The 14809-nt window shown below is 38.9% G+C and overlaps 1 protein-coding gene across 2 annotated transcripts in view; it reads left to right on the top strand.

Moving 5' to 3' along the window:
- The window catches only part of GINM1 (glycosylated integral membrane protein 1), a 164038-nt gene that overhangs the window by 125555 nt on the left and 23674 nt on the right, over window positions 1-14809 (top strand). The window contains exons 6-7 of one of the 2 annotated variants that reach the window (XM_053710636.1): window positions 1698-1828; window positions 3521-3684. In XM_053710636.1, the coding sequence (XP_053566611.1) occupies window positions 1698-1828; window positions 3521-3684 (295 nt within the window). Of the gene's footprint in view, window positions 1-1694; window positions 1829-3520; window positions 3685-14809 lie in introns of both variants that reach the window. The other variant, XM_053710635.1, reaches the window with a different exon arrangement.

Here is a 14809-nt window from a genome sequence, read left to right as displayed (position 1 = left end):
ACTCATATGCTAATTTCTAAGCCTTTGATGGCTGCCTTTTATCACATGCTTTTTAAATCTCTTTTCAACACAAAGAGACAGAAAGTACACGTGGGCCATATAGATAATACTGTGTTCAGGCACAGGGAGTTATTTAAGATTTAGCATAAAACAATGCTAAATTTAAAACAATAGATAATAAGCAGTCACAGTCATGTGATCAGGGGGCTGGAAGAAGGTTCCTAGATAAAAGGTAATCACAGAGGTGAAAAGTATATTAATATAACTGTGTTGGTTATGCAAAACTGGGGAATAGGTAATAAAGGGATTATCTATCTTTTAAAACAATAACAGTTCTATGGTAGGCTGTCCCTTTAAGAACGCAGTGTCGTTTTAGTGTGTGAGCGATTTGTGTTACTTTTTTTTTTTCTTTCGCGCACTCCGTCAAAGTCTGGGGAGAAGTTTATGAGGTTGCCATATCCAAAGTCCTGAAGTTAGCGTGCATCAGGTTTTACTCATGCACAAGCAATTTACGTCCAACTTGTAATACGTGCACTAACCTGCTTGTGTTAAAGGTTTACTTTGAGCAGTGTTTGTACGCGAGTGAAAAAAATTAGCACACCACTAATCTATGTAGGTAACAAAAAAAACTAAAAACTGGGGTTTAAAGGGACAGTCTAGTATAAATTAAACTTTCATTATTCAGATAGGACTTTTTAATTTTAATCAACTTTCCAATTTACTTTTATCATCAAATTTGCTTTTTTCTCTTGGTATTCTTAGTTTAAACTAAACATAGGTAGGCTCATATGCTAATTTCTAAGCCTTTGAGGGCTGCCTCTTATCACATGCTTTTTATATCTCTTTTCAACACAAAGAGACAGAAAGTACACGTGGGCCATATAGATAACACTGTGTTCAGGCACAGGGAGCTATTTAAGATTTAGCACAAAACAATGCTAAATTTAAGACAATAGATAATAAACAGTCACAGTCATGTGATCAGGGGGCTGGAAGAAGGTTCCTAGATACAAGGTAATCACAGAGGTAAAAAGTATAGTAATATAACTGTGTTGGTTATGCAAAACTGGGGAATGGGTAATAAAGTGATTATCTATCTTTTAAAACAATAACAATTCTATGATAGACTGTCCCTTTTAAGGGGCACTCCATTTACTATGCTCTAATTAACTCTTGACTGTGTTACTATTCCTACTATTTTTTGTAATTATACTATAATTTATTTTATATATTGACAATTCTTAATATAACCTGTTTTTAAAATATAGTATTTGTGTAACAAGAGAGATGGGCAATACAGGTTACATGATCTTCTGGGATTAGAGAAGGTATTTCTTATATTTGTATCTGGCAAGATTAACGACTGGTTGAGAGAATTTAAGAAGAAAATGAGGTGATTTATGCCAAGTGAGTAGTTTTCTTTCAGAAGTAAAAGAAATAAAAGCTGTTTGGGCATTGTGTTTGACTTCTCCATGTGTTATGAATACCACAATAGGCAGCTCCATATTTACACATTGGGAGTTTATGGCAAATATTTTGAAGAAATGTGCATAATTGTAATTGTAACTATCACTTTATCTCACACCAAACCAATCACTTATTAGTGGGCAATTAACTAGAAGTCATTTGAATTTGTACATTTAATTTGTAGCTTTGGTAACATCTGTATATAATGACTGTTCTCTTTAAATTAGCAGATGAAAGTTCTCCCCAGCACACTACTGGTGAATATAACCTCAGGCAGAACACCACAGTGGATGAAGAGCCATTTCCTGGCAAGCTCCCAGAGACCCCAATAAGGGCAGAGATTCCAGCTTCTTCATATAAGGTAATACAATTGCTCCTGTTGAAACCACTTTTTACTGTATGAGAAACTCCAAACATGTTAATTTATCCCTCTTTTTTTTTTTTTAACCAGTATAAGTATAAAGTGTATATAATCTGTAAAATATTTTTGACACTTTGTTATTGTATAAATTAAAAGAGAGAAGCGCTCAACCTGGGAACGAACAATATCATAGTAGCTTGTTCTATGGCTAGTTACCACCCAAGAAGCAGCCTCTTTTTGCTCAACATGTGACTTTCTCAGAGAAGAACTTTCCTTAAACATATCAGTCTGATCCTGACTTCACAGTGCAGTCCAGCCCTGAAATACCAGGCAATCCCTCTCTGAACGATAGAAACATCAAAACCCCAGACGTACGTTTTGGCCTATTGTGGGCCTCGTCAGTGAGGTGCAGCCATATCCCTCTAGGCACACTGAGCAACGGGTCCACGTCTGGATTCCCGCATCACACTTGGGGAGACTTCCCTAAGTGTCATAATTTGCATAAATTAAAAGAGAGAAAAGAGATAAATTTGTTATTGTACCCATCAAAGTTGATATATATATATACTCATAAAAAAAACTGGCACTCACTAGCAGGCACACAGTGATGTTTAAAAGCAACAATGGGAGAGTCAGTTGCATTGGGTGCTAAATGTTCAAACCCAGGACCACGTCAGGGTCTAACCAGCACCCACATAATGCATGCTTTCAAACAAACCAACCTGGAACCTCCCAGGGTGACACAGGCATTTGTAATTTTCCCTGATAAAATTCAAAACACAGAAATGGACCACACTCTCAGACCGGACCGGGTACACATCCTAAGTCACTGTAAACTCCACAGCCCTGAACACTGACAAACCGTAGTACAGTTAGCAGGTAACTCCTGAGCTGCCTGGATGTCAGGCCTATAGGGAAACTTTTTTTTTAAAAAAAAAAGCACTCACCAGCAGGCACACAGTGATGTTTAATAGCAAAAATGTTACCAAATGCAACCGACTCTCCTATTTTTGCTTTTAAATATTACTGTGTGCCTGCTGGTGAGTGCCAGGTTTTCTGTGTGTTGTGTTGATAATTTTTCGTAAGTTTCCCTATGGGCCTGACACCCAGGCAGCTCAGGTGTTAACTGCCTGGGTTGCTGGGAACTGTACAGGTGTCTGTCAGTGTTCAGGGCTGTGTATATATATTTATTTATGAATAAATAGAAAATTAGAACATATTCTTCTATGTGAAGAACATTGGAATGTGAATTCCTATTTTCATGTCGGGTTAGCGCACTTTGACATATGCAATCGGGTTTGTGCACAATATTCTACGTTTGGCGCAAAAAGCTTACTTCTAGCGCAGTTAACGCTTGAGCGGGAGCATTAATTAGCGCTCCACTTGTAATCTGGTCCTATATGTTTTAATTTCATCACTTTCTTTTTCTCATTAGGTTTCAACAAGTCTTCTCTGTTTAGCAATCCTGATTTTATATCATCATAGAAGATTAAATAAAGCCTTTATGGCCAGGCGTACTTCTACATATTTCAAACATATCCACTTTTCTTAACAAGAGGTCCTGTATAGACTTTAAACATCACATTTTTTGTTATGATGTTATATACCAGCATGAAGAAATATGTAATAGAACATTTTAACTTTCTTGAGTTGTCTTGTTTAATATATTAACATACATTGCTGCTGTTACAGGTGATGTGTCAGTTTGCAGAAGATTTGAGGGAGAAGCTCTGTTATATCTGGCTCAACTCCTACCCTGTGTTAATGTACTTTGTCCATGTTGTTGTTATTGGGATCATAGGAGCTGCCATTGTACTTGAAATCCTCAAGACTGTGTATCCTTCCCGGGAACGAAAGTAAGGATGCATGGAATTTTCTCCTATTTAAAAAATGCACATTATTGTTTGTAGGATGTACAGTATTTAATCAAATTATATTGTTGGGCTTTTCTTTCATATAGGAGGCGAGAGTCCACGACCTGTTATGTATGGGATATACATTCTTTTACCAGGAGGAGGCAAAGTTTCCCCAAACTCCAAAAGCCTAAAAAAAACCTCCAACCTCACTCATACCTTAATTTTTACTTTGCCTCCGTTGGAGGTGGTTGAAGCATGATGTGCTTGATTTCTTCAGTGAAAGATGCTTCAGAGCATATTAAAGCCCAGTTTCCCTCAGAGTACAGTGCTTGTCAGAGGGATGTGAATGGATTACTGCCTAATGATACGATGTTTTCACCTCATGGGAAATCCTTCATAAGCTTTGTAAATTCGGTCGCAAGGGCTCATCTTCTGCCTCCCTTTACAGATTGACGTTATACTCCTATTCCATTACCTCTGCTGATCTGTTTCAGTAATGGTTTGGCTGTCTGCTACAAAGTGGACAGGTGTCTGGGTAAGTATGTTTTTTGTATTTTTAATAGACACTCACAGCTGTTGAACTATGTAAATATGAGTAAGTATGGCCTCTTACTTTTCCCTTTGCATAAATTTTTTGCGGCAAATACATTTTCACATGTGCATGTTAAAAACGCAGACATGCGGGCGGAGCCAATAGTCAACAAAAATGGGTGCTTAACATCGGGGCTCCGAGACATTACAAGACAGAGGGACTTAATTTCAACACACATTTCGACTAGAGGGATAGCAAATATGGTCGGAATGATAAAGAATACCTAGGGGGCAAGAAAATATTAAAGCCATTGACCTTACTATTCGGAAGCAATTGTACTCTCCACAGCTCTGAACTTAGACAGGCCGCAACCATTATCCAGCAGCCGGTAGCGATTTCACAACACGCTAATCGCCGACAGACAAGCATAGATAGGATAAGCTCTTTTTTTGTTTTAACTGTAACTATTAAAGTGAACTTTTATTGAAGTGCTGTGGACCGTCTATTGATTGCATAGGATAAGCTCACGATAGCCACCTCTGGGCACAACTTCATCTATGCGAGTCTCTGACGCCTCAGTAATAGTTTACCATTAAAAGTGCGCAAAAGATTATAGCCCAGATATCGGCTGATAAGATTATAGGTGCGACCCGCCACGAGGGTCACTTCTATCCCACAACTTTGAGGTGTTGCAGATAGATCCACCCGACAACAATATGGAGGAAGAATACCAGCTAAAGGATAGATTGCTAATCAAACTGGAATTGCAGATGCAAAGCAGCTTTGATGACCTCATATCCACTCTACAAAATCCACAGGATTCAGAAGCTGTTCCAGAGCCTAGATTGCCAGACAGGATAGCTCCCGCAGCCCACCATGACTGCCTTCAGATAGCAGTTGGGTTAAGTGTACCTGCATTAGATCACGGCTACCAAATGGGAGATTACTGTGAAAAGATTGAACATTTCTCACAACCCTCTTCTCCAGTCAGGGAGAGGATGTGGCTGACCTCCTAGAGTGGAATGGGAGAGTTCTATGGATCCCCGGCGCCATTGCCCCTGAACATCTCTCTCCGGTGCGCAGCTAATATGTCAGACAAGCTGTGGGACTTAAATATTCTAGTGTTACTCACAGGAACACTGAGCCTCCTAACACCGGACTTTGCAAAATCCGTCAAGTTTCTCATCTGTTGTGATCTGGACCTTATTGGAAGGGAAGAGGGTGGGTACGACCCTAGAAGAGCAAGTGTAGGCTAAAATATTGACAGTTATTTACTTAGCCATATCTGCGGCAGGTATGGTCACTTCTACTTATTGTCACGGCACAGCCTGATAGCTACGGAGATGACTCACACTGTTGAATGACAATACCCTCCATTGTTGCCTGTTTGTGTTGCACATTTTTCACCTTTAAATAAGTGCTTCATTTTCACATAGGTCTCAGTTTTGAGTTAAATAATTTATACTATTATATCCAAGTCTGATATTCTAGAGACTGCCTAATACTTCCATGAGAAGAGTGTACTGAGACGCAGCATTCACAGCATTGTTTCCATTAGCCTAACTTGTTAAACTTACAATAATTATAACCTATAGTGATAATTGTTATAGAGATGATCTAGTATATAAGCTTGTAATGTTTATCTATATAGCTAAATATTTGATTAATTTGATCATTCTGTAACTAGATTTAGATGACCGTTTCGCCCCTTGGGAGGAGGTTATGCATTGATATTCTCATATTACCCATCTTATACCTAAGCTCTATTTGGGGGCTAAAACATCCTTACATCAAGCTAATGCTAATTGATATTTTCTGCAGCAGATATAGTAGCCATAAGGTTATAAATTTAATATTCCTACTGTGTTATACGAGACAGGAATTATATTTCAGTTTCCGAGATTTTTTTATGGTAACTTCAGCCAGTGCTCCTCTGCCTATCATTTACAGAATGCACATAAAGTGCTATGCCTCAGGGTCAGCGGCCGAGACTATGGATCGTCGTCACTCTCAAAGTACAGTAGTATAGAATGCCCTACTTTTTTTCAAAAAGGAGTACTAATAATTTCTAGAATCTGTAACACATGTATTTGTTATTTAAGTACACCTTATACTATGCACTTATTCACTTAAAATTATATTATTATTTAATGTCACATGTACTTAGGTTTGGAGTGTCGCTAAGACAGTTTTCTACAACTCATCAGGATATGAGCCCTACCTTCTATTTTATTTGACAAATGGCACACTCATAAGCTGAAGTTAAAGACTACAAAAGGTCAGCTTGTCCTTATAATGTGTATATTCACTCTTTCAAATCACTCATACCAACAGAATGCTGGAGTAATACATGTTGACAGAGGTTCTATGGCCAGTAGATATTACGCAGTATAGTTTGGGTTACTGTTCTATATGGCTAATTTTTCTTTTTAGATAAAGAGAACTATGTCCTTATTAGTAAGCTGATAATTTTAAGAACTACTACCTAAATAGTAGCGCTCATAACGGGATGGGTTCTCTATAAACCAGTCTGAACATGTGCCTCTCCCTTACATGCTAATTGAGCGCATTTGACGTATATAGTGGCCCTTTATTCCAGTGTATTATTTTATCTATTATTCTTTTAACTCCCTAAGTTCTTGCTCATCATCATTCCCCCCCCCCCATTATTCTCAAGCGGTGCTTACCCGGTGATTATATCCATACTTATATTTCTATTATGCGTCATTAGACCCAATAGGGTCTCCAATTTGACTAACATGTCTGACCAGTGGTACCAATATCAAAGGGTCCATAAGTGACCAGCTCATTAGTCACTCATGAATATGTTGTCAGTTATGCCATGAGATTTTTGTGTGGTTAGTGTGCCATAATACACGCACTTAGAATCACATTTAATATATGGGTCACTATTGGCACAATAGCACTTCATAATATGCACACATCCGACGGACAGTGTGTCAACGGATGCGCACATTAGCATGCCCTTTTGTCTATAAATTGGTAATGAAAATTGCGCACACTGACGCTGGCAGTTACTGCTTACCTAGGCTGCATTTGCTTAGCACTTTAACGTTCATGCAACGCTATATAAAGGGGACATATTTTTTACTTTCCTCAAAAAGCTTGCTATAAGGGGGTAATAATAGTAATTATTGCATCTATTTTTACTGACATTTTTTCCATAGTGGAGCAGCATCAATCTGTCCCTAAATTTACCATAGGAACTGAATCTACTGAACACCTTTCTACCAAAGCTAAGTGTGCTTATTGTAAAACAACTAAATTAGCTTCTTCTTCAGCTCATTTATGTTTCCTCCTTACAGATAGATGCAGAAGGAGTACCTCCAGCAATTAAAAAAATTAATGCTACTGCCATTATGAAGGCCCTGGCTGCACTACCACCTTCAAATAAGCAAAAAAGGTCAGTTCAAATTTTACCTTATTCCAGTAATATAAGTCCTGACCTACAAAAAACTGAAGTAGCTTCAAGCGATGAGGATTCCTCTAACTGTGAGGCTCCCTCATCTGACGTAGAAAATTATAATTCCTCATTATTTAAAATTGAACATTTTCATTCTCTTTTAAAGGAAGTTGAAGAATCTAAACCTTTTGATGAAAAACCCTGTGATAATTTAAATTCAGTATATAAAATGGTTGTCAATCGCCCTGAGATTTTCCCTATACCTGATGCTGTTTCTGATATGATTGTTAAAGAATAGTTTAAATCAGGTGTCTCTCTTAATTCTTCTACAAGGTTTAAAAAAGATATCCTCTACATTCTGCTAACTTAGAGTTGATGGGGCCATTTCCACTCTGGCTAAATGTACTTCAATTCCTCTTGAAGATAGTACTTCTTTTAAAGACCCTTTAGACAGAAAACGATTCTTATCTAAGAAGGGCATTTTTGCATACTGGCTATGTACTTAGACCAGTTATATCTATTTCAGACGTGGCTGCTACTTTTACATACTGGTTAACCAGCTTTGCACAGCAGTTATCCACTGACCCTGAATATTCTAATCTATTGAATTTACTTCAAAATGCAAACAATTTTGTTTGCAATGCACTATTAGATATTATGAAAAATAAATCAAAAGCATGTTTCTAGCTATACTTACCAGAAGAGCCCTATGACTTAAATCCTGGAATGCTGACATGGTGTCTAAAACGAGATTATTATCTCTTTCTTTCCAAGAAAATAAATTGTTTGGGTCTCAACTGGATTATATATTTTCTACTATTACTGGAGGTAAAGGAGCTTTTCTTCCTCAAGACAAAAAGTCCAAAGGAAAATTCAGAGCTCCTTATCGTTTTTCGTTCCTTTCGTCAGAATAGAGAACAGAAAGCTGTATCCTCCCTTAAACCCCACGCCTCAGTCTGGAGACCCACTTCAAATTGGAACAAATCCAAACAGAATAAGAAATCTAATCCAGCCTCTAAGATTGCATGAAGGTACCGCCCCAAACCCAGTATTACTGGTAGGGGACAGATTAAACCTTTTTCAGAATGCTTGGTTACAATCGGTCCAGAATCCCTGTATTAAAAACATTATTTCTCAGGGATATCAAATTGGATTAAAAATAAGAAAGTAAGACCTCCCACAGGAAGGTTTTTTTCTAACCCATATTCCAAAACATCCAATAAAAGCTCAAGCTTTTCTTCAATCTGTCTCAGATCTGGAAGATATGGGAGTAATTGTTCCAGTTCCTTTGCAGGAACAGGGGATGGGATTTCTTTCATGTAATTAGCAAGAGTCCATGAGCTAGTGACGTATGGGATATACATTCCTACCAGGAGGGGCAAAGTTTCCCAAACCTTAAAATGCCTATAAATACACCCCTCACCACACCCACAATTCAGTTTTACAAACTTTGCCTCCCGTGGAGGTGGTGAAGTAAGTTTGTGCTAGATTCTACGTTGATTTTCGCTTCACAGCAGGCTGGAGCCCGGTTTTCCTCTCAGAGTGCAGTGAATGTCAGAGGGATGTGAAGAGAGTATTGCCTATTTGAATTCAATGGTCTCCTTCTACGTGATCTATTTCATAGGTTCTCTGTTATCGGTCGTAGAGATTCATCTCTTACCTCCCTTTTCAGATCGACTATATACTCTTATATACCATCTTATATACCATTACCTCTACTGATTCTCGTTTCACTACCGGTTTGGCCATCTGCTATATGTAGATGAGTGTCCTGGGGTAAGTAAGTCTTATTTTTTGTGACACTCTAAGCTATGGTTGGGCACTTTATACGTAAAGTTCTAAATATATGTCTTTAAACTTATATTTGCCATGATTCAGGATAATCAGTATTCCTTCTTTCAGACTGTCAGTTTCATTATTTATATTTATATAAAATGCATATGAATAAAATATTTTTTCTTACCTTAAAGAAATTTTCTAATTGACTTTTTTCCTTGCGGGCTGTTAGGCTCGCGGGGGCAGAAAATGCTTCAATTTATTGCGTCATTCTTGGCGCGAACTTTTTTGGCGCAAAATTTTGTCATTTAGTTGACGCCGGAAGTTTACACGTGGTTGCGTCATTTTTTACGCATGTGTGTTACTGACGTTTTTTTTGCGCCAAAAAGTGTGGGCGTCATACTTGGCGCCAAAAAATGTGGGCGTCATACTTGGCGCCAAAAAATGTGGGCGTCATACTTGGCGCCAAAAAATGTGGGCGCCATACTTTTTTTCACATTATTTAAGTCTCACTTTTTTGTTGCTTCTGGTTGCTAGAGGCTTGTTTGTTTTGCATTTTTCCCCATTCCTGAAACTGTCATTTAACCCCTTAATGACCGCAGCACTTTTCCATTTTCTGTCCGTTTGGGACCAAGGCTATTTTTACATTTTTGCGGTGTTTGTGTTTAGCTGAAATTCTCCTCTTACTCATTTACTGTACCCACACATATTATATACCGTTTTTCTCGCCATTAAATGGACTTTCTAAAGATACCATTATTTTCATCATATCTTATAATTTACTATAAAAAAAATTATAAAATATGAGGAAAAATTGAAAAAAAATACACTTTTTCTAACTTTGACCCCCAAAATCTGTTACACATCTACAACCACCAAAAAACACCCATGCTAAATAGTTTCTAAATTTTGTCCTGAGTTTAGAAATACCCAATGTTTACATGTTCTTTGCTTTTTTTGCAAGTTATAGGGCCATAAATACAAGTAGCACTTTGCTATTTCCAAACCATTTTTTTTTTCAAAATTAGCGCTAGTTACATTAGAACACTAATATCTTTCAGGAATCTCTGAATATCCATTGACATGTATATATTTTTTTTTAGTAGACATCCCAAAGTATTGATCTAGGCCAATTTTGGTATATTTCATGCCACCATTTCACCGCCAAATGCGATCAAATAAAAAAAATTGTTCACTTTTCACAAATTTTTTCACAAACTTTAGGATTCTCACTGAAATTATTTACAAACAGCTTATGCAATTATGGCACAAATGGTTGTAAATTCTTCTCTGGGATCCCCTTTGTTCAGAAATAGCAGACATATATGGCTTTGGCGTTGCTTTTTGGTATTTAGAAGGCCGCTAAATGCCGCTGCGCATCACACGTGTATTATGGCGAGCAGTGAAGGGGTTAATTAGGTAGCTTGTAGGGAGCTTGCAGGGTTAATATCACATTTAGTGTAGAGCTCAGCCTCCCACCTGAAACATCAGACCCCCTGATCCCTCCCAAACAGCTCTCTTCCCTCCCCCACCCCACAATTGTCCCCGCCATCTTAAGTACTGGCAGAAAGTCTGCCAGTACTAAAATAAAAGCTATATTTGTTGTTTTTTTTGTGTTTTTAAAAAGCATATTTACATATGCTGCTGTGTACTATCCCCCCCTTAGCCCCCAACCTCACTGATCCCCCCCCAAACAGCTCTATAACCCTTCCAATCTAACTTAATATGCGCCATCTTGGGTACTGGCAGCTGTCTGCCAGTACCCAGTTTAGAAGAAAATATGGGTTTTTTTTATTTTTATTACAATTTTCTGTAGTGTAGCTTCCCCCCACACAAAACCAACCCCCCACCCCTCCACGATCTATTTTTGTGCTTTTGCACAAACAAGATTGGGCCCTTTTTCCTATCAATATCCTATCAGTATTTTCCGTAGTGTAGCGGTTCCCACCCGCTCCCGCCCCGTGCACGCGCCCACCCGCCAACCTCCGTGCACGTGCGCGCTCCCGCGCGCCCCGCCTCCGATCCCGCCCCCCTTGATGGCAGAAAATACACCGATGGCCGCCCACCCGCCTCCCAAGTCGGCTCCCACCCACCAACGATACCGGCCATCGATGTCCGGTGCAGGGAGGGCCACAGAGTGGCTCTCTCTGCATCGGATGGCCATGTAAAGTTATTGCAGGATGCCTCCATATCGAGGCATCACTGCAATAACCGGAAAGCAGCTGGAAGCGAGCAGGATCGCTTCCAGCTGCTTTCCACACCGAGGACGTGCAGGGTACGTCCTCAGGCATTAACTGCCTTTTTTTTGACGACGTACCCTGCACGTCCTCGGTCATTAAGGGGTTAAGGAATTTGATACTTTTGCTTTATATGTTGTTTTTTTCTATTACATATTGCAAGATTTTCCATAAATTATTCCTGGATCAGAACATACTGAGGGATTCCTGTTGACTAAGAAGTCCTACCAAAGCTAAGTTCATTTATTTTAAATGTTATGAATCTTTATCTTTAGCTATGGTTTGTAATAAGTTATCATGATAAACTTTTACATGCAGAATCCATTAGTATTTATGCTTTATGTATTGCTTTTCTTTTTACATCTTATGTACAAGATATACTTAGAAAATTTATAAGAATATTTTTCTGATTCTAGGTTAAGGCTTTGTCTGACTTTGCGCCTTCTATTAACCCCTTAATGACAACAGTACTTTTCTATTTTCTGTCCGTTTGTGACAAAGGCTATTTTTACATTTTTGCGGTGTTTGTGTTTAGCTGTAATTTTCCTCTTACTCATTTACTGTACCCACACATATTATATACCGTTTTTCTCGCCACTAAATGGAATTTCTAACGATAGCATTATTTTCATCTTATATTATAATTTACTATAAAAAATTTTATAAAATATGAGGAAAAAATGAAAAAAAAAAACACTTTTTCTAACTTTTAGCCCCAAAATCTGTTCCACATCTACAACCACCAAAAAACACCCATGCTAAATAGTTTCTAAATTTTGTCCTGAGTTTAGAAATACCCAATTATTACATGTTCTTTGTTTTTTTTGCAAGTTATAGGGCCATAAATACAAGTAGCACTTTGCTATTTCCAAACCACTTTTTTTCAAAATTAGCGCTAGTTACATTGGGACACTGATATCTTTCAGGAATCTCTGAATATCCCTTGACATGTATATATTTTTTTTTAGAAGACATCCCAAAGTATTGATCTAGGCCAATTTTGGTATATTTCATGCCACCATTTCAACGCCAAATGCAATCAAATCGTTCACTTTTTCACAAATTTTTTCACAAACTTTCGGTTTCTCACTGAAATTGTTTACAAACAGCTTGTGCAATTATGGCATAAATGGTTGTAAATGCTTCTCTGGCATCCCCTTTGTTCAGAAATAGCAGACATATATAACTTTGGCGTTGCTTTTTGGTAATTAGAAGGCCGCTAAATTCCACTGCGCACATACGTGTATTATGCCCAGCAGTGAAGGGGTTAATTAGGGAGCATGTAGGGAGCTCTTTGGGGTAATTTTAGCTTTAGTGTAGTGTAGTAAACAACCCAAAGTATTGATCTAGGCACATTTTGGTACATTTCTTGCCACCATTTCACCGCCAAATACGTTCAAATAAAAAAAAAACTTTCAATTTTTCACAATTTTTGGTTTCTTACTGAAATTATTTACAAACAGCTTGTGCAATTATGGCACAAATGGTTGTAAATGCTTCTCTGGGATCCCCTTTGTTCAGAAATAGCAGACATATATGGCTTTGGCGTTGCTTTTTGGTAATTAGAAGGCCGCTAAATTTCGCTGCGCATCACACGTGTATTATGGCTAGCAATAAAGGGGTTAATTAGGTAGCTTGTAGGGAGCTTGCAGGGTTAATTTTAGCTTTAGTGTAGAGATCAGCCTCCCAACTGAAACATCAGACCCCCTGATCCCTCCCAAACAGCTCTCTTCCCTCCCCCACCCCACAATTGTTCCCGCCATCTTAAGTACTGGGAGAAAGTCTGCCAGTACTAAAATAAAAGGTATATATTTGTTTTAATAGCATATTTACGTATGCTGCTGTATAGAATCCCCCCTTAGCCCCCAACCTCACGGATCCCCCATCAAACAGTTCTCTAACCCTCCCCCTCTAGCTTAATGGGCGCCATCTTGGGTACTGGCAGCTGTCTGCCAGTACCCAGTTTAGTAAAAAAAACATGCTTTTATTATTTTTTTGCCTTTTTTTGCTGTAGTTTAGCTTTTCTGTAGTGTAGCTCCCCGCCTCCTTCCCTCCCAGAACCCTTTGATTGTTTTTTAAATTAAAATCCCCCCCTTTTCTCCCAATATTGCATTAAAATTTTTCTGTAGTGTAGCAGTTCCCACTCGCTCCCGCCCTGTGCACGCGCCCGCCCGCCGCCCCCCCGTGCACGCGCGCCCGGACACTGCCGCCTCCGATCTGGCCTCTGATCCCGCCCCCCTACACATCACAGGCCTTTGGCAGACCGCCCACCCTGCTTGTTAATGCATGACGTACCTGGTACGTCAGTTGTCATTAAGGGGTTAAAAAAAAATTTTAGGTCTTTTTCAAACTTCTTTTTGATGAAGTTTCAAATGACCAACAACATACTGAATTATCCTTCTCTGATGTTTTTTCTCTTTCAGAACTTTTCTTCATCAGATATTGACACTAACAAATCTACTTTTTTATTTTTTATTAGAGTACATTTGTTTTTTGTTGAAAAGGTGTTGATTATTTTGGATATTGAGGTAACTAGTTATTTTTCAAAACTAGCTAACATTTAATTTTTGCTTATTTTATCTTCTGTGTCTTCAGAGGTTTTTTCCATTCCTTCATACTAGGGAATGGAATAGGCTGACAATTTTCTTCAAAGGTTTTAAATTATATTCTTTGCCGGCAGTTAAATTCAGTTTTGAGGGTTCTCCAATTTAATGGGGCTATCTCTACTCCTGCTAAATTATGCTATTGTTTCTATAGCAAAATAGTATTTATTTTCTTTTTAAATGGTTGTATCCTATTTAACCCCTTAACGACCGAGGACGTGCAGGGTACGTCCTCAAAAAAAAGGCAGTTAACGCCTGAGAACGTACCCTGCACGTCCTCGGTGTGGAAAGCAGCTGGAAGTGATCCTGCTCACTTCCAGCTGCTTTCCGGTTATTGCAGTGATGCCTCGATATGGAGGCATCCTGCAATAACCGTTTTAAGCCATCCGGTGCAGAGAGAGCCACTCTGTGGCCCTCTCTGCACCGGAGATCGGTGGCTTATTGCGGTGGTGGGTGGGAGCCGGACCGGGAGGCGGGTGGCGGCCATCGATGGCCCTTCGTGATGTGGAGGGGGGCGGGATCGTGGGCGGAGAGGCCAGGGGGCGCGCACGTG

Source organism: Bombina bombina, chromosome 4 (assembly GCF_027579735.1).
Source record: "Bombina bombina isolate aBomBom1 chromosome 4, aBomBom1.pri, whole genome shotgun sequence".
Classification (NCBI taxonomy): domain Eukaryota; kingdom Metazoa; phylum Chordata; class Amphibia; order Anura; family Bombinatoridae; genus Bombina; species Bombina bombina.
Note: the sequence above shows the minus strand (reverse complement) of the source record. Positions and strands in the feature narration are given on the sequence as shown.